At 40.3% G+C, this 23,628-nt stretch overlaps 1 protein-coding gene across 4 annotated transcripts in view; it reads right to left on the bottom strand.

Moving 5' to 3' along the window:
* Positions 1-23,628, bottom strand: part of PPHLN1 (periphilin 1) — a 133,561-nt gene that overhangs the window by 42,829 nt on the left and 67,104 nt on the right. For 2 of the 4 annotated variants that reach the window (XM_077472507.1, XM_077472508.1), the window contains exons 6-7: positions 11,993-12,055; positions 1,070-1,275 (exon numbers count right to left, since the gene is read on the bottom strand). In XM_077472507.1, the coding sequence (XP_077328633.1) occupies positions 1,070-1,275; positions 11,993-12,055 (269 nt within the window). The remainder of the gene's footprint in view (positions 1-1,069; positions 1,276-11,992; positions 12,056-23,628) is intronic. The other 2 variants (XM_077472509.1, XM_077472510.1) reach the window with 1 other exon arrangement.

The raw sequence follows: 23,628 nt of genomic DNA, 5'->3' as shown, positions 1-23,628 counted from the left end.
AATGTGCTATGTTTGCTGTGGATGCTGGAAATATCATTGCAGCGGGGACACCAAGGGTGGATAAGCAATTTTCTGTCATTTGCATAAGTGAGTTTATTTAAAGATGGTTACCATGCCGTACAGCCAATCCCAAGACGAAGTCGGTATGATGAAACACGTATGTGGCTGCACGGCAACCAAAAGTGATGTTCACATACCACCGTAAGTGTTTTGAACTATCAGAGCAGGGGAGGAATGACCTATACCTTATGTCCGCCATGACGTGGTATCTCTGGCATCTCTATCATATGAACGCAATTTTACCTTGCCTGTTTGTGAGTATATTACCATCAGGCTATGCTTTTTAATAAATGCTTTATTTAATTTGACGATATCACACTATTTGGAGTCTTATTTCTCCTATATTACCCGCTGGGAAATGTGCACTGATGGAATTCATCTGAACCCTATGATGGTTAACTGCTTGATTACCAAAACACGAGAGTGTGATGCAAATCTTTCTGGTGAGTTTACATCCAAACTGGGGAGTGGAGTTTTGGCAACGCATAGATTTGACCCTATCAAGTGTGATTTATGGACTTTAATATACTATGTATATTATCACTTTTTGGTGTTATTCAAATATCCTTGTTGGTAATCATTTACCTTTTCTCATTTATATTTGGTAGCTTGTTTGTATGAATCATATTTACATCTAAAAAGTACATATACCCAAACTGAGTATTGATTGCCTGAGATTTAATTTACCCTTCTGTGTAAAAGTGTAAAAGAGGCTAAAAAATGACAAACTAGCCAAAGCTGTAGACTGGCCAGAGATTAATCTTTTTCTTTTTTCCTTCAATAAGCCAGCAGGTTGTAGCCCCTACTCAAATGAAAATGTTCTAATTGAAATTTGGCTGGTCCCTGCTGCACTTGCCAAATTTCAATCCAGCTATAATTTTGTGCTTGATTATGTTATAGATGCTAAACTATTTCATCCATGTCATTAATAAAAAACTAGGTTACATAAAACTAGAAATTTCGTATTACATGAACTATAAAAGCAGTTCAGAGAAAAAAAAATGCATACTTTTGTGCTGATGTGTGGGGAATGTCTTGCCTCTTTCTGGAGAATAGCTTCTGCTACTGACGCTGGAGCCGGATCTACTATGTGGAGAGTCTTTTCTAGTTACTGGAGATTCTCGGAAATATGGGGACTCTCTTCTGTGTGGAGACCGCTCACGTATGTATGGAGGCTGGCATAACGTTTTTCTTCTGAATCCTTCTCTGTTCTCTCTTTGTTGAACATAAAATAATGTATTGTGAAAACAAGAAAATTACCAATTTTTTTTTTTTCATTAGCTTTCCTTAAAAAAATAAAAAATAAAAAAAAAAACACAACATATATGCATAGGACTCCACTGCCACATCTATATCTTTTCATGCTACACAGTTTTAGCGCAGTGCATTGTATTTTTAGAAGTGGTTTTGTTGTTTTTATGCATTTCTCCAGTCATCCTTAAATGCAGCAAACAGTATTTTTTTTGTCTTAACACACAACTGCATAGCAAAGAAGTTTTTATATAATATAATATAATATATATATATATATATATATATATATATATAATGTATTTTGAAACATTGGGAAACAATGTGTATATAGTTCTACCAAGATCAGGGTTTTACCCATACTGTTTGTTGAATACCAGAATTTTTTACACGTTGTTAGCCAATATAGGCTCAACGGGATAAAGAAATAGTACCAAGTTAGATATACATTTTCTAACACTTTCTTGAATTCTTTCTGAATTTTGGTTAGAATGTATTTTGGAGTTATATCGATTTTTTTTATTTTCTTTTGTGTTTTTGTTGTTTGAAACAACGTGTTCACATTGCGCATGTTTTGTTTTTTCGAAAAAAACGTTTTTTATTGAACAATTTACAGTTTGAACATATTTCTGCAGGTTATAAGGCAATACTGGAGAAATACATAAAAGAACAATATGTGGCTTATGAACATATAAGCACAACATGACAGGAATTTATACAGATTGAACAATGGACTCCAATCGATTGGGTGTAAAACCTTTTGCCTATATTATTCATGAGATTCCGCGCTGGGAGGGGCTCTGGCTTTACGATCCCCCATTGCATGTGTCTGCAGACACAAGCCACCTATCCCAGATCTTGCTGTACTTGTCTAGACAACCTCTGTTAATGTTAAACTTCTTGTAGGGAAGTGTGTTATTTATATCTATTTTCCAGTCGTTGAAGCTGGGGGGGGGGGATGGGTCTTATCCACTGTCTGGCTATAATTTTTTCGGTAGAAAACAGTGTTTCATGGAGGAATGTTTTAGTGAATTTGTCTATCTCAGAGTTGGGGAATATCCCCAATAGGCATTGTTTGGGGTCGAGGGTCAAAGGGGATCCCATGTCATCATGGAGGAAATCTACAATCTGCTTCCATAGACTCCGGAGGACCGGACAGGCCCAAATTAAATATAATAAAATACAAATCCCCCCAGCTCTCCTCTCATCACAAATCACTCAAGTTCTCCTCTCATCAGAAATCACCTCCCCCCCAGCTCTCCTCTGTGTACAATGCTCTACCCTCTGCTAAAGACACACAAACTTTTTCTCTCTCTCCACATATTTCCCCTCCCCCACACACTTCCACAGTGCACTCCTCTCTGAATGAACTCTCTTGTCTCTGCAAAGCTCTCCCTCATTTTCACAGTGACAGATCCCTCACCTCTTCTGCCATCACTGCTCTCCATGGTATGTGCAGGCTTTTTTTTCTGCACAGTGCAGTGGACTGAAGAGCTCTGCCTACTGTAGCACAGAGCTGAGGAGGTGTTTCAGTCTTCCTCTGCTCTGTGCTACAAAGGCTGAGTAGCTGCGGCAGGCAGGGATGGAAGCTTCCTCCCGAATCACTGCAGCAGCTGAAGGTTGGGACATGGGAGCTCACAGTGATCGGGGGCAGCAGTCCCGATTGTGCAGCGCTAGCACAGAGAAGCTAGTAGAGGAAGCGCGCTGTGCAGAAAACTTCAACTGGCTTCAATATTAAATGACAGGCTGGAGAGGAGAGGGCTGCCAGAGGTTCCCGAATGCGAATCCAGTGAGTTCCGGCTGGAAAATATATGCCCAGTATAAATCTGCTACATTCCAGATGGATTAAAACAAATCGTGTTAAATGCTGTACACTTTTTCATTTTCTTGCTACAGCAGCTATAGCTTGAGTGGAAAGGCATGTTCTCTGATAGCTGATGCAAAGTCTGTGTGGAAGCAGTAGTCTATATGCAGAGGTCCGAGAAGCAGAGTCAGATCTCTAGCTCTGCATCCTTGCCAACTGAAAAGTTACTACTTTTTTTTTTTTTTTTTTTTTTACTTTTTATTGGTTTTCTGAAAAAGTTGTACAATACAGAGCCATTGGGCATTCCCCAGCTCAAACAGCACAAAACAAATCAAAAAATGAAAAAAAACAAAAACAAACACACAGCTACTACAATTAAACACTGCAGGATTTTACGCAGGTTGAAACCTGCATAAAAAAAAAGTTCATCCAGTCATTACTGCTCGCTCTTACAAACATTGTGTTATAGCAATGCAATGAATATTTGCCATAACAAGGACAAGGTGCATTAGGTGTACTAGAAATAAATGCCTAAAGTATTAGGCTAGCAGAACTTTAATAAAAGACTATTTTCTTTTAAATGTCTGATTTATAGGAGGTATGCAAGTCACCTCCCACCCAACCATGCACCATTGTTCAGCATTTGTGCTTGGAGATTCTAGTCACAGGTTCCAAATTTTGTCATCAATGGGAAAGTTACTTTGTAGAGGTACAACTGCATTAACTAGGGACTTCCAAAAATGTAACTACTGTTTAAGACCAAGTGTTTAGCACATCTGGAATGCATTTGTAAAATAAATTTGTAAAAAGGTAAAAAAAAAAAAAAAAAAAAAAAAAAAAGAAGGTTTTTAGACTATATTCTGCACTCCCGCAGGAAGCGCCGTGAGTCGGGTCGCGGGTCCCGTGGACTCCATCACTGCGGGGATACCCGCGATCGCCTCACGGAGAGGAAGAACAGGGAGATGCTAAAGTAAACAAGCATCCCCCCGTTCTGCCTAGCAACAAGTGACACTGATCTCTGCTCCCTGTGTTTGGAGCAGAGATCAGTGAAGAGCACAACATAGCCATGCCCCCCCACAGTTAGCAACACACCCCTAGGACACACTTAACCCCTACACTACCACCTCCTGGTTAACCCCTTCACTGCCAGTGTCATTTACACAGGAATCAGTGCATTTGTACAGCACTGATTGCTGTATAAATGACAATGGTCCCATAAATGTGTCAAAAATGTCCGGTGTCTGCCAAAATGACGCAGTGACAATAAAAATCACTGATTGCCGCCATTAAAATTAAAAAAATAAAAAGATGAATAAAAATGCCATAAAACTAAACCCCTATTTTGTAAACGCTATAACTTTTGTGCAAACCAAGCAATAATCGCTTATTGCATTTTTTTTTTACCAAAAATATGTAGAAGAATACGTATCGGCCTAAACTGAGGAATTTTTTTATATATATATATATATATATATATATATATATATATATATATTATATATTTTTTTTGGGAGATATTTATTATAGCAAAAAGTAAAAAATAATGCGTTTTTTCAAAATTGTCACTTTTTTTGTTTATAGCACAAAAAATAAAAACTGCAGGGATGATAAAATACCACCAAAAGAAAGCTATATTTGTGGGAGAAAAAATGCGCAATTGTCAGTTAAAGCGACGGAGTGCCGAATCGCAAAAAGTGCTCTGGTCAGGAAGGGGGTTAATTCTTCCGGGGCTGAAGTGGTTAAAAAAAAAAAAAAAGAGAATGCAGGGAAAAAAATAAATAAAAATTATAGCCACTAAAGGTTTCCAAGGAGCACAGATTTCCTATGATATCCAGCACCATCTAGTGGCCATAAGGCAATATTTTCCCCATTTATATATATATTTTTTCTTAATGAACAACATTTGATCTGCAAGGAATAAAAGGCCGAGAACATTCATTGTGACCCATGCACACAGAGCAAAATTTACATGCAGTTTTAATGGAAAAAAACTATCATCTATTTTTTAATCGTCATTATCACACCTCTGTTCAGTTTTACACATTTTTTTTTTTTTAAACATAACAAAATAATTAAAGCATAGTAAATAATGCTAATATAACCACAAATTGTATTTTACATTTATGCTGAATATACAGTGCCTTGAAAAAGTATTCATACCCCGTGAAACAATTCCACATTTTGTCATGTTACAATCAAATACATAAATGTATTTTATTGTGATTTTATGTGATAGACCAACACAAAGTGGCAGGAAAATTATAAATGGTTTTCAATTTGTTTTTCATATAAAATATTTGAAAAGTGTGGCGTGCATTTTTATCCAGCCCCCTTTACTCTGATACCCCTAAGTAAAATCTAGTGGAACCAATTGCCCTTAGAAGTCACCTAATTAGTAAATAGGAGTCCATCTGTGTGTAATGTAATCTCTGTAAAAATAAAGATGTTCTGTGAAGCCCTCAAAGGTTTGTCAGAGAACCTTAGTAAACGAACAGAATCATGAAGGCCAAGGAACACACCAGGCAGGTCGGGGATAAAGTTGTGGAGAAGTTTAAAGCATGGTTAGGTTATAAAACATATCCCAAGCTTTGAACATCTGACAGAGCACTGTTTCCATTTTCAGATGATAGATTGATTATGGCACAACTGCAAACCTACCGTCCACCTAAACTGACAGGCCGGGCAATCAGAGCACTAATCAGAGAAGCTCAAAGTAACTCTGGAGGAGCTTCAGTGAGCCACAGCTCAGGTGGGAGAATCGGTCCACAGGACAACTATTAGCCCTTGTACACACGGTCGGAGATTCCGTTGGAATGTGTCCAATCGGAGCGTTTTGTCGCATATTCCGACTGTGTGTGGTATGCTTTGGACTGTTTCCGTCTGAATATCCGTCAGACCAAATTTTCCAACTTGCCGGAAATATTTTCCGACAAACTGCTCCGATCGGACATACTCCGATCATGTGTAGAGAATTCCGATCGGACAAAGTGCCACGCATGCTCAGATCAAATTTCTACATCAAAGCTATTGGCTATTAGCCTGAACATAGTCCCAGTGTAATGAAATTACGTCATCACGTTCTGAAAGATCGGATTTTCTGACAACTTTGTCCGACCGTGTGTATGCAACAGTTTCGGACAAGATCCGACGGACACAATCCGACGGATTTGGTTGTCGGAATGTCCGACCGTGTGTACAAGGGCTTAGTCGTACACTCTACAAATCTGGCCTTTAGGCTGGGTTCACACTGCTGCGGCTGGGAGACCCGGATGTGATTCGCACCACACTGCAGTGCAAATCACATCCGATGCAGATAGTATGGCTGAATTCGCAACTCACCCGCTCCAAACTCGCACAGAACCCTTTTTTGGTCCGCAGCAGAATCGGATCGCATGGGTGTTCACACCATGCAATTCGATTCCTGTCCGAGTTTGCAGATCGCACTGCGATATGCGAACTGATCTGGGGGTGTCATTAAGGTTTCACTGACACTCCCAGCAGCCCGCATAGGGCAGTGTGAACTGCCGGCGGGAGGTATGCGATGCGGGAACCCGCCGCGGATTTGCGGCGTTCCCGCATCGTTTCAGTGTGAACCCAGCCTTATGGAAGATTGGCAAGAAGAAAGACATTGTTGAAAGAAAGCAATAAGAAGTCCCATTTGCAGTTTGCGAGAAGCTTTGTGGGGAAACAGCAAACGTGTGGAAGAAGGTGCTCTGGTCAGGTGAGACCATAATTTAACCTTTTGGTCTAAAAAGCAAAATGCTATGTGTGGCGGAAAACTAAAACTGCACATCACCCTGAACCCACCATCCCCACCGTGAAACATGGTGGTGGCATCATGTTGTGGGGATGCTTTTCTTCAGCAGGGACAAGGAAGGTGGTCAGAGTTGATTGTAAGATAGATGGAGCCAAATACAGGGCAATCTTAAAAGAAAAACTGGTAGAGTCTACAAAAGACTTGAGAATGGGGTGGAAGGTCACCTTCCAGCAGGACAACGACCCTAAAACATAAAGCCAGAGCTACAATGGAATGGTTAAGATCAAAGCACATGCATGTGCAGGGGCGGACTGACAACTCATGGGGCCCCCGGGCAATAGGAGATTATGGGGCCCCCAGGCAATCAGAGAGTATGGATGGGGCCACACAGTATACAATCACACAGTATACACAGACATGTTTCTATTGGCTGAGAAGGTACTGGAGAGGTGGGGCAGCTATAATCTCAGGATTTTTAGACCAAAAGGATGTCGGTAAGGGACTTTTCAGAGACAGATGTAAAAAAAAAAAAAACACAAATTTTTACATACTGTCCCTGGTTTTACTGAGGCTGGCAACCCTGATGGGGCCCCCTAGTGGCATGGGGCCCTCGGGCAGTGCCCGAGTGGCTCAATGGTCAGTCCGCCCCTGTGCATGTGTTAGAATGGCCCAGTCAAAGTCCAGACCTAAGTCCAATTGAGAATCTATGGCAAGACTTGAAAATTGCTGTTCACAGACGCTCTTCATCCAATCTGACAGAGCTTGAGCTGTTTTGCAAAGAAGAATGGGCAAAAATGTCACTTTCTAGATGTGCAAAGCTGGTAGAGACATCCCCAAAAAGACTTACAGCTGTAATTGCAGTGAAAGATGGTTCTACAAAGTATTGATACAAACGCATGCCACACTTTTCAGATATTGATTTGTAAAAAAAAAAAATTGAAAATCATTCATCATTTTACTTCCACGTCACAATGATGTGCCACTGTGTTGGTCTATCACAAAAAAAAAAAAAAAAAATCGCAATAAAGTACATTTACATTTTTGGTTGCAACATGACAAAATGTGGAAAAATTTCAAAGGGTAGGAATACTTCTTCAAGGCATTGTATTATATATTTCATTCCGGGGTTAATACAAGTAGGCCGAACCATTTATTGGCATCCTGGAATATGGTCTCAACACTCTTGCTTTGGGTGCAAAAGGGCTGAGCAACAACCCTACTGGAGAGTTGTTGCTGCAGACATATCCATGAGTTACCATATCACCATACCATATATCAGTTACCATGCCATATCCATGAGAATATCCATTTCTGGATGCAGAGGCTCTACTTGCAAATGTAGCATATTTTCTAGATCTATATGGATGTTCACCATTCTAAGCTCAGCACTACATTGTGCCCATTTGCCTGATAATTAGATCATTTACGAGCAACATCACCTTTACACTATCTTTTTCTTACATAAAGAATGTCCAACTACACGTGTCTTGTCTAGTAAGGGACAATTGCTTGTCTTACTGAATTCATCTCAGCGTGCTAAAAATAAACACACCTGTTATAGCCCCGGTACAGTGTAACCAGCACAAAGAGTAAAAAAGTCAACATTTCTAGTTGGTTCATCTTACCATTAGACAGGTGGTTGTATCACCCTGGTGCTAAAATGGCCACCTATAAGCAACCAGCAATGTGGCTGAAATTCCCATCGCAACAGGTGCTGAAAGCCTTGAAAATCATCTTTTTCATGAAAACCAATGCATGTTCTATTTTAGCAGCACTAAATAATCAAACATAACTGAACAAAACGGTGAATGTTTTATTTTTCATGAAGCTAGTGAGATCTATGTTTCTTTTGTGTGTGCAGTTGAGATTGCAGTTGAGATTGGGAATATCTGTATGTATTTTGCTCCCCTCAACTTCAGTAGACCTCTTCCTTCCCAAATCAGTCAACTAACTGGTTTGGATTTTACCTAATATTCGCTCCCCTAGCCCCCACCCCTTGAAGAAAGGCTGCAGCTGGGCATTCCTAAAGCATTTTTCCATATTTCTAGAGCACTTTCCATATGTACAATTACGCAAGTGAGCCCAAAGAACATGCATGATCCAGCAACTGCATTATTATTGTTTGTAAGTAGCTTTAAAGTATAACTAAAGGCAAACCTTTTTCAAACTTTTGGACACATTGAATATGGATTAGAACACCTTTTTTTGTTGTCTAACTGTGCCCCCATTCTGAAAAAGTAATGTCTCCATTTGTCCCGTTTACCGTTATCGTTGAAAGTGAAAGTGAAAGTGAAAGAAAATCCCAAACTGTCGGTTGACCCCAAAAAAGTAAAGTAATTCAGTGGAAAACTTCCAATGGGAGACACTAGTTCTGGTGACTTGGGGGCCCCAAGAAATGCCCTTAAAGTGGTTGTAAACCCTTACAAACCACTTTGACCTACAGGTAAGCCTAGATTAAGGCTTACCTGTAAGTACAAGAAATATCTTCTAAACCTATACGGTTTAGGAGATATTACGCAGGCGCACTGAGTAAGCTGCAGATCGCGGCGATATGCTGCCAGTGTCAGCTCCCATGCGCGGGAGTGACGTCATCGCTGCTCCGGCGAATCACAGCGCCGGAGCAGCGAGACCCACGGAGACCCACCAAGAAGATGGACGCTCGGAACTACAGGGGACAGCGATGACTTTGCTGGCTCCTGTGTCAGGTAAGTGACACATAATGGACTACTATGCGATGCATAGTAGTCCATTATGCTTTACCTTTGCAGGGAATCAAAGAGGAAGTAAACCCATCAGGGTTTACTTCCTCTTTAATTTGCAGGGATTTCCTGTCACTTACTTGTTTTAGCTATGGGACAGGAAGTGAAAGTAAATCTCCCCAATAGGACATAGATGGCAAAAATGAAAAAAAGTTTTGCCTACGGTTCTACTTTAACCACTTCCAAACGGCCTCACGCCGCTATACGTCGGCAGAAGGGCACGTACAGGCAGAATCACGTACCTGTAAGTTTCCCATTAAGAGGCGACGGGGCACCCACGGGAAGCTCCGCGAGTCGGGTCACGGGTCCCGCAGACTCGATCATCGCGGGGATACCTGCGATCGCCTCACAGGGAGGAAGAACAGGGAGATGCTAAAGTAAACAAGCATCTCCCCGTTCTGCCTAGCAACAGTGTCACCGATCTCTGCTCCCTGCGATTGGAGCAGAGACCAGTGCTGTGTAAAACACAGCCACACCCCCACACAGTTAGCAACAGGCCCCTAGGACACACTTAACCCCTACCCCTTCCACCTAGTGGTTAACCCCTTCACTGCCAATGTCATTTACACAGGAATCAGTGCATTTGTATAGCACCGATTGCTGTATTAATGACAATGGTTCCAAAAATGTGTAAAAAATTTCCGATGTGTTCGCCATAATGTCGCAGTCACGATAAAAATCAATGATCGCCGCAATTTAAAAAAAAAAAAAATAAATACCATAAAACTATCCCCTATTTTGTAAACGCTATAACTTTTGTGCAAACCAATCGCTTATTGCGATTTTTTTTTTACCAAAAATATGTAGAAAGTGGCCTATAACCACATAGCAACTACTATGGCTCCGTGTCCTGTGAGGTACGTTAAGAAAGCATTTATTCTATATACTCCTTGAGAAAATCTACAAGGGACTGATGATAGCAATAATCTGCATAGGTCTAGCGAAGCCAACATCTTTTTTTTTTTTTAAACAAAAAAGGGAAAAATAAAAATACTCATGCTTCACTACTCTTGGTAATCACAAGAGTAGTGCTGATATTTTACCTAGCTGTTTCTATTGAATAAAAAGTAGGGGTGTTTTATATTGCTTGATAAATAGTCCCTTTTACATTTTTTGCTACTTTATTAGTTATAGAAATAGGTGCAATACTTCCTTAAGTGGTATCATGTAGAAGTAAAGAAAGATGTCGTGTGAAATACACAATACATAGTTTGGTTTATCTAGAGTATCAAGCCATTGATACATATCTGAACCTGGGTCTAACGGTGGAAAAAATAGGGCCAGCAGAAAAACTTGTACCCCCTTACAGTGTGGTTTGTCAAGAGAAGGCAGAAAAGAGTCCGTAAAGGCCCTTTGACATTATTATTCACACATGTTTACAAAGCAAGCTTTTAAGCATAAATGTGTTCCAGTTTTCTTTAAAATGATACGGCTCTATTTAAACATTAGTGCACTACAGTATTCACACAGGTGTTCTGTATAGTGCATGGTTTTTATATTACATGAAATATACTGTATATATTAGAGCTGCACTATTAATCGTTAAAAAATTGTGATCTCGATTCAACCTCTCTGACGATCTCTATTGTGGAGTTTGCAGATTCCTTCATATAACAAGTAGAGAGACTTATCTGCTCACTCAGCTGTCAAAAGAAAACATCTGGGCAGTCTGCCAAGTTTTTTTAAAATAAAACATTGTAACTAACACTTCCTTCTTAGGTCAAAGGGAAACTTCTGTGTGTAAAGAAAAAAATCCAGGCAGTTGGCCAAGTTTTTAAACAACATGAAAATGCAAGAAGTTTAACCACTTGAAGCCAATCTTTTTCTGACATTTGTTTCTTATGTTAAAAATCAATATTTTTTGCCAGAAAATTACTTGGAACCCCCAAACATTATATATATTTTAGCAGAGACCCTAGGGAATAAAATGTCAATTTCTGCAATATTTTATGTCACACTGTATTTGCCCAGAGGTCTTTCAAACACAATTTTTGGGGAAAAAATACACTTTAATTAATAATAAAAATTTAAAAAAATAAGAGACTGTAAAGTTAGCCCAATTTGTTTGTTCTAATGTGAAAGATGATGTTAAGCCACGAGAATCATGACTAATCTTCTAAGCAAAAGAATCACGATTCTCATTTTAGCCAGAATCGTGCAGCTCTAGTATATATGTGTTCCAAAAGAATTACACTATTTAAGCAAAATGTTTGTACTAAAATATAATGTATTGCTACAAAATAACTGCAAAATTGCCTAAGTAATGGCAAAAGGAAGCTGAAAATCTCACTTCAATAAACTAGTTAACTGAAAATGCGTTAATGATAAAATTGTGTTTTCACAACTATGTGCCTATTTTACCTCCAATTAGCTTGGTGAGAACTCATTAGCACAGCTGTGTCACTTCCAGAAGTAGAAAACATTCTGAAATTAATATATAGAACAGTGTTAGTAAACTGCATCATGGTTCAGTGATTCAGTAGCTATGGGACCTCAGAATATGTATCCAAATAATAAAGATGTATAAGAACTTAACATTTGCAGGAAAAAGAAAACTCATGGCCATCCAAATCGAACCAATGTCAACCCATTTTAGCACATTTATAATAAATGGTATTTTTTTTTTTACAAAACTTTATGAATGAATATACAGAAGTTGGCTGGAAAGCTGCCATTTCCGCTTGGAGAATTTATGCTCAGTTCTTACAGTGGAACAACATAGTTCACTGTAGGTAGGAGAAGCAGTAACCATTTTGAATAAGCTTCAAGACACAAGTCACTCCACCAAGCTGGAAATCCTTAGCATGGATACCATCCAACAGTGCTTCAATTTACAAGAGTAAAGACGTGAGCTCAAGCTCCTCCAATAGAAATAACTAGGTTCAACAATGCAGCAGATGATGTAAATAGAATTCGGTATACTCTACCTACAACTTGTAATTAAAAAATAGAAAAAAAATAGTTTAGAAAATGCCCAGCCTGGATAAACTGAATCACCTTGCTTAATGTACATCTGCATACAATAAATAGTATATACAGTGCCTTGCGAAAGTATTCGGCCCCCTTGAACTTTTCAACCTTTTGCCACATTTCAGGCTTCAAACATAAAGATATAAAATTTTTATTTTTTGTGAAGAATCACCAACAAGTGGGACACAATTGTGAAGTGGAACGAAATCTATTGGATTTTTGAAACTTTTTTAACAAAAATTAAAAAAATGAAAAGTGGGGCGTGCAAAATTATTCGGCCCCCTTGCGTTAATACTTTGTAGAGCCACCTTTTGCTGCGATTACAGCTGCAAGTCACTTGGGGTATGTCTCTATCAGTTTTGCACATCGAGAGACTGAAATTCTTGCCATTCTTCCTTGAAAAACAGCTCGAGCTCAGTGAGGTTGGATGGAGAGCATTTGTGAACAGCAGTTTTCAGCTCTTTCCACAGATTCTCGATTGGATTCAGGTCTGGACTTTGACTTGGCCATTCTAACACCTGGATACGTTTATTTGTGAACCATTCCTTTGTAGATTTTGCTGTATGTTTGGGATCATTGTCTTGTTGGAAGATAAATCTCTGTCCCAGTTTCAGGTCTTTTGCAGACTCCAACAGGTTTTCATCCAGAATGGTCCTGTATTTGGCTGCATCCATCTTCCCCTCAATTTTAACCATCTTCCCTGTCCCTGCTGAAAAAAAGCAGGCCCAAACCATGATGCTGACACCACCATGTTTGACAGTGGGGATGGTGTGTTGAGGGTGATGAGCTGTGTTGCTTTTACGCCAAACATATCGTTTTGCATTGTGGGCAAAAAGTTGGATTTTGGTTTCATCTGACCAGAGCACCTTCTTCCACATGTTTGGTGTGTCTCCCAGGTGGCTTGTGGCAAACTTTAGATGAGACTTTTTAATGGATATCTTTGAGAAATGGCTTTCTTCTTGCCACTCTTCCATAAAGGCCAGATTTGTGCAGTGTACGACTGATTGTTGTCCTATGGACAGACTCTCCCACCTCAGCTGTAGTTCTCTGCAGTTCATCCAGAGTGATCATGGGCCTCTTGGCTGCATCTCTGATCAGTCTTCTCCTTGTCTGAGCTGAAAGTTTTGAGGGACGGCCAGGTCTTGGTAGATTTGCAGTGGTCTGATACTCCTTCCATTTCAAAATGATTGCTTGCACAGTGCTCCTTGGGATGTTTAAAGCTTGGGAAATCTTTTTGTATCCAAATCCGGCTTTAAACTTCTCCACAACAGTATTACGGACCTGCCTGGTGTGTTCCTTGGTCTTCATGATGCTCTCTGCGCTTTCAACAGAACCCTGAGACTATCACAGAGCAGGTGCATTTATACAGAGACTTGATTACACACAGGTGGATTCTATTTATCACCATCAGTCATTTAGGACAACATTGGATCATTCAGAGATCCTCGCTGAACTTCTGGAGTGAGTTTGCTGCACTGAAAGTAAAGGGGCCGAATAATTTTGCACGCACAACTTTTCAGTTTTTTATTTGCTAAAAAAGTTTAAAATATCCAATAGATTTCGTTCCACTTCACAATTGTGTCCCACTTGTTGGTGATTCTTCACAAAAAATTAAAATTTTATATCTATATTTGAAGCCTGAAATGTGGCAAAAGGTTGAAAAGTTCAAGGGGGCCGAATACTTTCGCAAGGCACTGTAACTACAGCTATTGCAATACTGCAGGCTGTGCTACATTATACTGTAAAAACAAAAAGAACATAGCTATTGTTCTTGTTTATAGTCACTGCATCTCCTGGCAACCAGGAGCATCTTACAAAATGTTAGAACAGTTTGTAATTTACGGTCTATGGGTAACCCAAAAAAGAACTGCACTTTTTTTTTTCTTTTTTTTTTTAAAGCGTTCTGTGTACAGCAACCTCCCCAGCCCCCCCTAATACTTACCTCTGCCCCATCTTTGTCCAGCGATATCCAGAAGTCCAGAAGATTGGCTGAGACACAGCAATGCCGCCATTGGCTATCAAAGTCAGTTAGCCAATCGGGTGAGAGGGAGCTGGGTCGAATGGCAGCTCCATGTCTGAATGGACACAAGGAGCTGCGGCTTGGCTCAGGTGCCCCCATAGTAAGCTGCTTGCTGTGTGAGCACTCGACAGGAGGGAGGGGCCAGGAACTTTGTCAGCATGAACGTATGCGTTTTAGTAAAATTTTTGATATTTGACATACTTCACTACAGAAAATTCTATGTTTTGCCCAATTTATGGCATTGATGGTTTAATGACCAATCCCACACCGAGGGTTTTCGCCAACAAGTCCATCCGGCATCCCGGGCAGGACTTCTAACTGCACAAGTACTTGGATTAAGCCATAGTCATGAGATTTCAACTGGCATTTTCCATACAAGTGTGTTTGACTCCTGTAATGAGAGTCACTACTTTCTGGTGAGTAGACTGTGTGACCGGTGATGGTGGTGGAAGTTTAACCCTTATGATGATTGCCAAATATCATTCAGATTTTGTTCATCAAGTCTGAACATCACTTTATTTTGAACACTAAACATTTCTCGTTGATGTTTTCACATTTTGGACTTTCATTTATTGATGGTGTTCGATATCATCGGTATTTTCACTAGTTTTCTGTCTAAGCTATTGATTATTGGTTTTGCAATTGCACTGTTCAGAGAGCGCGGTTTAAACTAATTTGTTAGTTTTTTCTCATTTATTTACTTTTATATACAACGTGCTGCTCTCATATAAATTTCACGTTCACTATTTTTTTCTTTCCATTTGTGTGGGTTGGTTGTAATTCTATTTCCATTTATTTTATTGTTTTTGTATGGCCAGCATAAGTGACAGCAGGCGCAGGTAGCTTTTATCAAGCCACCTGCCTATGACAAGGGAGTCTGTCATACATAATAAATTACAGTTCTGTCTGAAAATTGGCAAAAAACAGTCCGTTTTTTTTTCTGTAACCCCTTCTTGATCAGCCGTTGCAGTTATACTGCAGCAGGCTGGCATTGCTGCACAAGCAGTCATAACTGTACACCGGCTCCTTAAGATGCTCTAGCAGGCATGCCCGCGTGTCCCCGGAGCCAATGAGCGGTGACCGGTTCTGTCAGGAGAGTGGAGAATGATCGCGTGTTCCTTAAAGCGGTAGTAAACCCGCAATTTTTATTTTATTTTTTTAAAACCTGCAAAGCAAAAGGCATAATGAGCTAGTATGCACCGCATACTAGCTCATTATGAAATACTTACCTTAGAACGAGGCCCCGACATCTCGCCCGATCCACGCCGAGGGAGCCGACATGCTCCCTCGGCGTCTCTTCCGGGTATCGCGGCTCCGGCGCTGTGAGTGGCCGGAGCCGCGATATCGTCATTCCCACGCATGCGCGCGGGAGATTTAAATCCGGCCGGACGAGCGCTGCCGGATTTTCACGGAGAGAACCCCCTTGTGAGCATGCGCCGCTGCAGTCAGCGGCGCATACCGAGGGGAATATCTCCTAAACCGTACAGGTTTAGGAGATATTTTTTTTACCTACAGGTAAGCCTTATTATAGGCTTTCCTGTAGGTAAAAGTTAAAAAAGTGGGTATACAACCACTTTAACTATCTGTCTCCTCTAGTCAGCCACACCCCCCCCCCCCCCGTTAGAAACACATATAGGGAACACAGTTAACCCCTTGATCACCCCTAGTGTTAACCCCTTCCTGCCAGTGACATTTATACAATAATAATTTTTAGCTGGCTATTTGTAGCTCTGATCGCTGTATAAGTGTCACTGGTCCCAAAAAAAGTGTCTGATGTGTCAGTCGCAATGTTGCAGTCTCGATAAAAAATAAATAAAAAACGCAGATCACCGTCATTACTATTTAAAAAAAAAATGTAATGATAAAAATGCCATAAATCTATCCCTTATTTTGTAGACGCTATATCCTTTGCGCAAACCAATCAATATATGCTTATTGCTTTTTTTTTTTTTTTTTTTTTAAATATGTAGAAGAATATATACTGGCTTAAACTGAAATTTGCTTTTTTTTTTTTTTTTTTAATTTGGGATATTATAGCAAAAAGTACAAAATAGTGTGTTTTTCCAAAATTGTCGCTCTTTGTTTATTGCGCAAAAAAGAAAAACAGCAGAGGTGATCAAATACCACCAAAAGAAAGCTCTATTTGTGGGGGGGAAAAAAAAAGGACAAATTTTGTTTGGGTACAATGTGGCACAACCGCGCAATTGTCAAAGTGACGCAGTATCGCAAAAAATGGCCTGGTCAGGAAGGGGGCAAATCCTTCCGGGGCTGAAGTGGTTAAATAAAAAAATTAGATCCGAGTCTGATGAAATTTACCAAATTCAACCTCTAATATACAGTATATCTCTTCTGTCTGTTATTCTGAGTGGATTAGAGACTTTGCCCCTCAACTATTAAACCATATAGCTGGTTATTTAGATTTACCACTGCATATAGATATTTAAGAATAAATTAACCAGTTCCCGACCAGCGCACGCCGATGTACGTCGGCAGAATGGCACGGGCAGGCATATTGGCCTACCGGCGGTGGTGCGCTCACGTGCTGGTCGGGACGCCTGTGAGTCCGGTCGCCGGGCTGTAGTAAACAGCATCTCCCCGTTCTGCCTAGCAACAAGTGACGCTGATCTCTGCTCCATGTGATTGGAGCAGAGATCAGTGTTCACTAAATGAAAGCCCAGCCCCCAACAGTTAGTAACACACCCCTAGGAACACTTAACCCCTACACTGCCACCCACTGGTTAACCCCTTCACTGTCATTTACACAGGAATCAGTGCATTTGTATAGCACTGATTGCTGTATAAATGACAATGGTCCCAAAAATGTGTCAAAAATGTCCGATGTGTCCGCCATAATGTCACAGTCACAATAAAAAAAAAAAAAAATAATAAAAAAAAGCCATAAAACTATCCCCTATTTTGTAAACGCTATAACTTTTGCGCAAACTAATCAATAATCGATTATTGCGATTTTTTTTACCAAAAATATGTAGAAAAATACGTATCGGCTGAGGGAAAAAAAAAATTTTATATATATTTTTGGGGGATATTTATTATAACAAAAAATAATGCATTTTTTTTTCAAAATTGTCGCTCTATTTTTGTTTATAGTGCAAAAAATAAAAACCGCAGGGGTGATCAAATAGCACCAAAAGAAATCTCTATTTGTGGGGAAAAAAAGGAGGTCAATTTTGTTTGGGAGCCACGTCGCATGACTGCGCAATTGTCAGTTAAAGTGACGCAGTGCCGAATCGCAAAAAGTGGTCTGGTCTTTGGCCAGCAAAATGGTCTGGGGCTGAAGTGGTTAAGAATACATTTTAAAAATATATATATATATATTTTTTTTTTACTTTAGAGACTTTAAAAAGGTTATCATCAGATTAAGAGAAAATATAAAGAAAAAAAAAAAACGCCCAACGAATCGATTATGCAAATAAATGATTGCAGGCCTACACCATAGACATTCCTTATCTGTATATATCCTGGTGCTAGGGTATACTATAGAGTGTACCCTAGCTGCTATACATAGTGCCTCAGACATTCCATAGCACAGAAATTGTTTCAATATTGTCAGTGTAAGCTGTCTGCCCATGTATCATACGGGCGGGCAGTTTCACAAAGACGGGAAGAATCAATGAACGATCTAGAGTGCTTAATAGCGCCGTGGTGGTTCATTGAGAACTACAAGCTGATAGCAACAAAGAACGTCGATACTTGTTCATGTATTCAGAAAACTCTGAATGAATGACGCGGCCGTGTGGGCAAAGCACCGCATTGCCATGCATGTTCCCAAAGGTGAACTTATCCTTTAAGTGATTAAATAGAAAAGTCCTGTTTTAGCAGGGCAGGGCTGAAATCAGTATTTTAGTAGAGAACATTAACCTAAAAATAAACAAAATCCTGCTAAATAGAAATAATACAATAACTAATTAGCCTGCAATATATAGCAGTTAGAATACAAATGAAAAGCACCTGGTTAAAATGACCTTCAGGTGAACTTTCAACAAGCTGTAAACAAAGGGTAGCCATCATATGTCAATTGGCCCTCACAAAGTTTTATTGCCCAGAGAATGTTAATAGTATTTAAACTGGGGATGCTGTAGTCAGCCTTATTAGTTGACATACTGTGACACTATGCGGTTTAATCAATGGTGCAGTTTTTATGGTAGCCATCTCTTAGTCATGTGAACAGCTTTAAAGCAAACACCACATTAAAACATCTGAGCAATGAACGCAGTGCCACATATGGGTGGAAATAACATATGTGATTCTATGCCAGATGCCCTTGGGCAATGTACTTCTATAAATCCACAGTACGAATATGAACTAAAAGCAACAGTTGCATAAAACAGACTCATTTGCAGTTTCACCCCCATCAAAGCAGCTTTTCCGACAAAGTATTACTGTAGTGGTCCAAATTAGCTCGCTATGGAATCTACGTCAGGTAATGTTATGCAGAAATACTTATCTTGCCCTCATGAATTCTGTGAGCCTCCATTACAGGGCTTCTCAATGAGGACTTTAAAAAATGATATGGCTTTTTTAATACACTTGTGTGAAACTCTGGGCATAGTTGCCACCATGCCTTTATCAAATCTAGAAAACCAAAATGACTCTTATTGGGTCTTTGAAGGCAACTTTTGATCAAAAAAGAAGGTTACAATATCAGTATTACTACTAATCCAGCTTAAAAAGACTTTTTCCACATATATTTACATCACATAATATAAAAACTTTTCAAGAAAGAATTACAACATAGTTGTTTACAAATCCAAATGGTATCCCTTACATCTGATGGCTCACAACTATGAAGCTTGCAAATTGACCCACTCAGCCTGGGGACTGCAACGTGTTTAAAAATATTTAAAATTATCTTCCTCAGGGATAAGATACCATTATTGGTTTTGTATGGAAGGAGGATGTCCAGATCCACATGGGAGAACTCTCAGATTGCCAGGACCACCAATAAAGTACGCAGAGACCACCATTTGTATGTATCATAAGATATGGCTAAAGGATGCTGCAACTATGGTATTATTCCAAGTATGTCTACCATCCACTTTCCATTATAGCAGGTAATTGGGAGAATAGAACAGCTCGAAGGAGACCACCAATTGGCCCAGAACTCACAGGGAGATTCTCAGAGGGATATTTGACACTAATGGCCTGTACACACGATCCAAAAATTTGATGGAAAATACCGCTTTTGAAGCAAATTGTATAATTGGATCGTCAGTACAGAGCTTTCAAGATCACGATCACGACAGTTCATCCGATATAAACAGATCGCACAAGCACGAAAATTTTCTCGTACAATTTTCATTTAGTCAGTACAGTTGTTATCCAAAAATACAAATGCATTACAACACGACATCACTTACGATTTTTTTTCTGTTGTATAATAATTTTCGTGACTTTAGTAACCCACTTGTGACTATTAAGTGAAAAAAGTCGTCCGATTTTTCGGATTGTGTGTACAGGCTATAAGGCCCAGAGTATGAGACCTGAGGGTGACCAGTTTTCTGAAGACAGACATTTGCCTGTTCTGTGTATAAAATGAGGACCAAGTAGTCCAAACAAAAAAGGAATGGTGGTAAACAGTATTTTTCTAAAGTTGATTACCCAACCAATAGCCTGAATTATCTTAACAGCCCTGTGAATGTTTGCAAGTAGTTGGGAGAGGAGTCCTTCAGAATAAGGTCGTCTAGTTACCCTGTTACCTGAATGCCCCAAGTCCATCCCCATGGTGTAGGGTCCAGGTAATGCTTCCTGCCACGCCAGTGTCTTTTCCCATCGGGCAGGGGAGGACATCCCCGCAGAGAAAAGAAAGCGATTATTTCTAGGAGCCCCTTGCGATAATCACAAGAGAATTCCGGCAGGCTGGTTGTACTGAAGTTGATCGATCAACTTGGTACATTCAGCCTGCCCATTAACGGATGGAATCTCGGCCATATGAATCGTGTATGGCTGCCCTAAGAATAATAAGCCTGAATCCTGTACTGTATGGTTAAGACTATTGCTTTGCTTGAGTATTTTTATGGTGTTGATTGTGGGGTTTTTGTCTTTTGTTAATGGCAGAACTCTAGTGCATGAAAATTTTATAAAAAAAAAAAAAAAAAAAAAAAAAGGATAAAGGTGTTACAACCCTTTTCATCTTATCAACAAATGTGTTTCTGGCTTGGTCTGTGTTTGTGAAGTTACAGGACCTGAAATGGGAGGGGGGGGGGGGGGGGGGGGGGGGGGGAGAAGGGAAGGAAAAGCCAATTCCCCCATCCACACATTCGAGGTGGATATGGAAACCCTTCCCACTGTGGTATTGTATTCTGACTATGAGAGGACTTTTTACAAGTATATTAACAAACTCTCTCGTAATATTTCTCATTTGCATCATTAAGCTTAAAACTGAATAGTAACTCTGCATCTCATTTGTCAGGTCTTGAAGGCATTGCTGCCAGGCTTACATGGATGAACAACTTTCCATTAGTAATACTCTGATATGTGCTGCAAAGATCGCACACTGAAATGACAATTTGCCCTTTATCCTGAATGGTTATCTGAGGTATATTTAGGAACCTGAAACATTGCTCATCGGTAGTAAGATCACAGATAAGAAAGGTGACTGCTAGTACAGATAAGTTTCTTGTTATGCAGTGCTGACTTAAGCTGACCATACACCATTCTTGAGGAAACCGATGAAATTTTCTTTGGGGTTAGCCTGTCAGCAGCCTCCTGCCCAACCTTTTTTTTTTTTTTTTCATGAAGAAGGACAGAGCCAGGTGGAAAATTGTTGCCTAAATAGCGGCTGCATCCAGTCAGATACAGCCACTGTTCAGGCATTCTGGCAGCTGCTTGTGCTGTGTGGGGAGTACAATACAAGGGTGTTAGGAGGTCCTGGCTTGTAAAAATGTATTATCTACTAGGGATGGGGAAGTGGCTCAAAAAGGTAATAACTGTAAGAGGGATGAGTTGATGGAAACATTTTAAAGATCTGTTTTTAGGTGGAGGTGGGATAGGCTTCAATAAAAATGATAAATTGTCAGGGATGGATTAAAAGGTGGACAGAGTAGGAGATAGCTAGATTGGGTTAGGGTCCAGAGACCCTGGAAAATTCCCAGCGATGGGCATGGGACAAAATTATGAGATAGCAAAAGGTCTTGGAATGCATGTGTGTACCAGGCTTAAGGTAGATCATTTTGTAAGCAGATTGGGGGGGGGGGGGGGGGGGGTGGACTAGGGTTAGAAAGTTACAATAGTCAAGACAAGAGATAAAAGGAGTGAGTGAGTAGCTTGATGGTTTCATAGCTTAAAATTATATGTGAACCCTTACCTTGTAAATCAAAACCTAGTTTAAAATAAAGACGAAAGGCAAAACATTTGTGGCGAATATAATTATTTGATCCCTTGCAGATTTTGTAAGTTTGCCCACTTGCAAAGAAATGAAGGGTCTATAATTGTTATCATAGGTGTATTTTAACCACTCCAGCCCCGGAAGGATTTACCCCCTTCCTGACCAAGCCCTTTTTTTGCGATATGGCACTTAGTCGCTTTAACTGACAACTGCTTGGTTGAGTGACGCTGTACCCAAACAAAATTTACGTCCTTTTTTCCCCACAAATAGAGCTTTCTTTTGGTGTTATTTGATCACCTCTGTGGTTTTAAGTGTTTGCTCTATAAACAAAAAAAGAGCGACAATTTTTATAAATTTTTTTATTATTAGTAGTGCCAGCGATCTGCGATTTTTATTGCGACTGCGACACTGTGGCGGACAGATCAGACACTTGACACTATTTTAGGAGCATTGGTATTTATACAGCGATTAGTGCTTTAAAAATGCACCGATTACTGTGTAAATGTCACTGGCAGGGAAGGGGTTAAACACTAGGGGCGATCAAGGGGTTAAGTGTGTTCCCTCCCGATCACTGGGAGCAGTAACTCCCTGTCATGTTGCTAGGCAGAAAAGGGAAATGCATTGTTTACCTAGGCATCTCCCCGTTCTGCCTCTCCGTGCCACCGGCAGACAGAGTCCGCGGGACCCATGAGCATGCTCCTGTGTGCGCGCCCGGTAGCCGAGTAACATACGGGTATGTCAGTTTGCACACCCGTGCCACTTTGCTGACGTATAACGGCGTGAACTGGTCAGCAAATGGTTAAAAATGATAGAGACTGAATATCAACCAAAAATGCAGAAAAAAAAAAACACGATACACAACTGTTAAAAATTGAGCTGCAGTTCAGTGAGAAAAATAATCATTTGATCCCCTACCAAGCAACAATAATTCTGGCTCCCACAGACTGGCTACAGTATGTGCTCACGTGATACACAGATTAGTGCAGTGAATTTAGGCCAGGTTCATACTGGTGCTACAAACGCTCAGACATCGGGAGCTCATGTCGCATGACGTGAGAAAAATCAGTTTCCCTATGGGAGCGTCTTAACTGGCCCGACACAAGCCGGTCCGAAAATGCTCCCTGCATTACTTTGGTCCGACTTTGATCCTACTTTAGCCCATTAAATATCACTGAAAGAAGTCAGATCGCCGACCTAACTGATCCGACTCTGGCATGCGACGTGTGCTCTGATAATCTTGAAGGGGAACTCCACGCTAAATAAAAAACAAAAAATTAAATAAAATAAATGGCATCGGTTCCCCCCTCTAAGAATGAGAGGTCTGGTATGGATTTTAAAGGGAACTCCCACGCAGAAAAAACAGCGTGGGGGTTCCCCCCAAAATCCATACCAGACCCTTATCCAAGCCCGGCAGGTCAGGAAATGGGGTGAGGATGAGCAAGCAACCCCCCGTCATGAACCGCACCAGTCCACATGCCCTCCTCAACATGGGGGGGTGGGTGCTTTGGGGGCCCTGCGCCCCCCTACCCCAAAGCACCTACCCATTCACCTAAAAAAAAAAAGTGTCATACATAAAACACATTACACCTGTTTTTAAAGCAATTTATTATGATAGCTCTGGCGTCTCTTCCGACTTCTTCTCCCCTCCCCGGCTCTTCTCCG

This window comes from Lithobates pipiens, unplaced genomic scaffold, assembly GCF_037356315.1.
Source record: "Lithobates pipiens isolate NorthernLeopardFrog02 unplaced genomic scaffold, aLitPip1_a1.2 Scaffold_8, whole genome shotgun sequence".
Classification (NCBI taxonomy): Eukaryota; Metazoa; Chordata; class Amphibia; order Anura; family Ranidae; genus Lithobates; species Lithobates pipiens.
The sequence above is the reverse complement of the archived record's forward strand: the minus strand, read 5'-3'. Positions and strand labels throughout refer to the sequence as shown.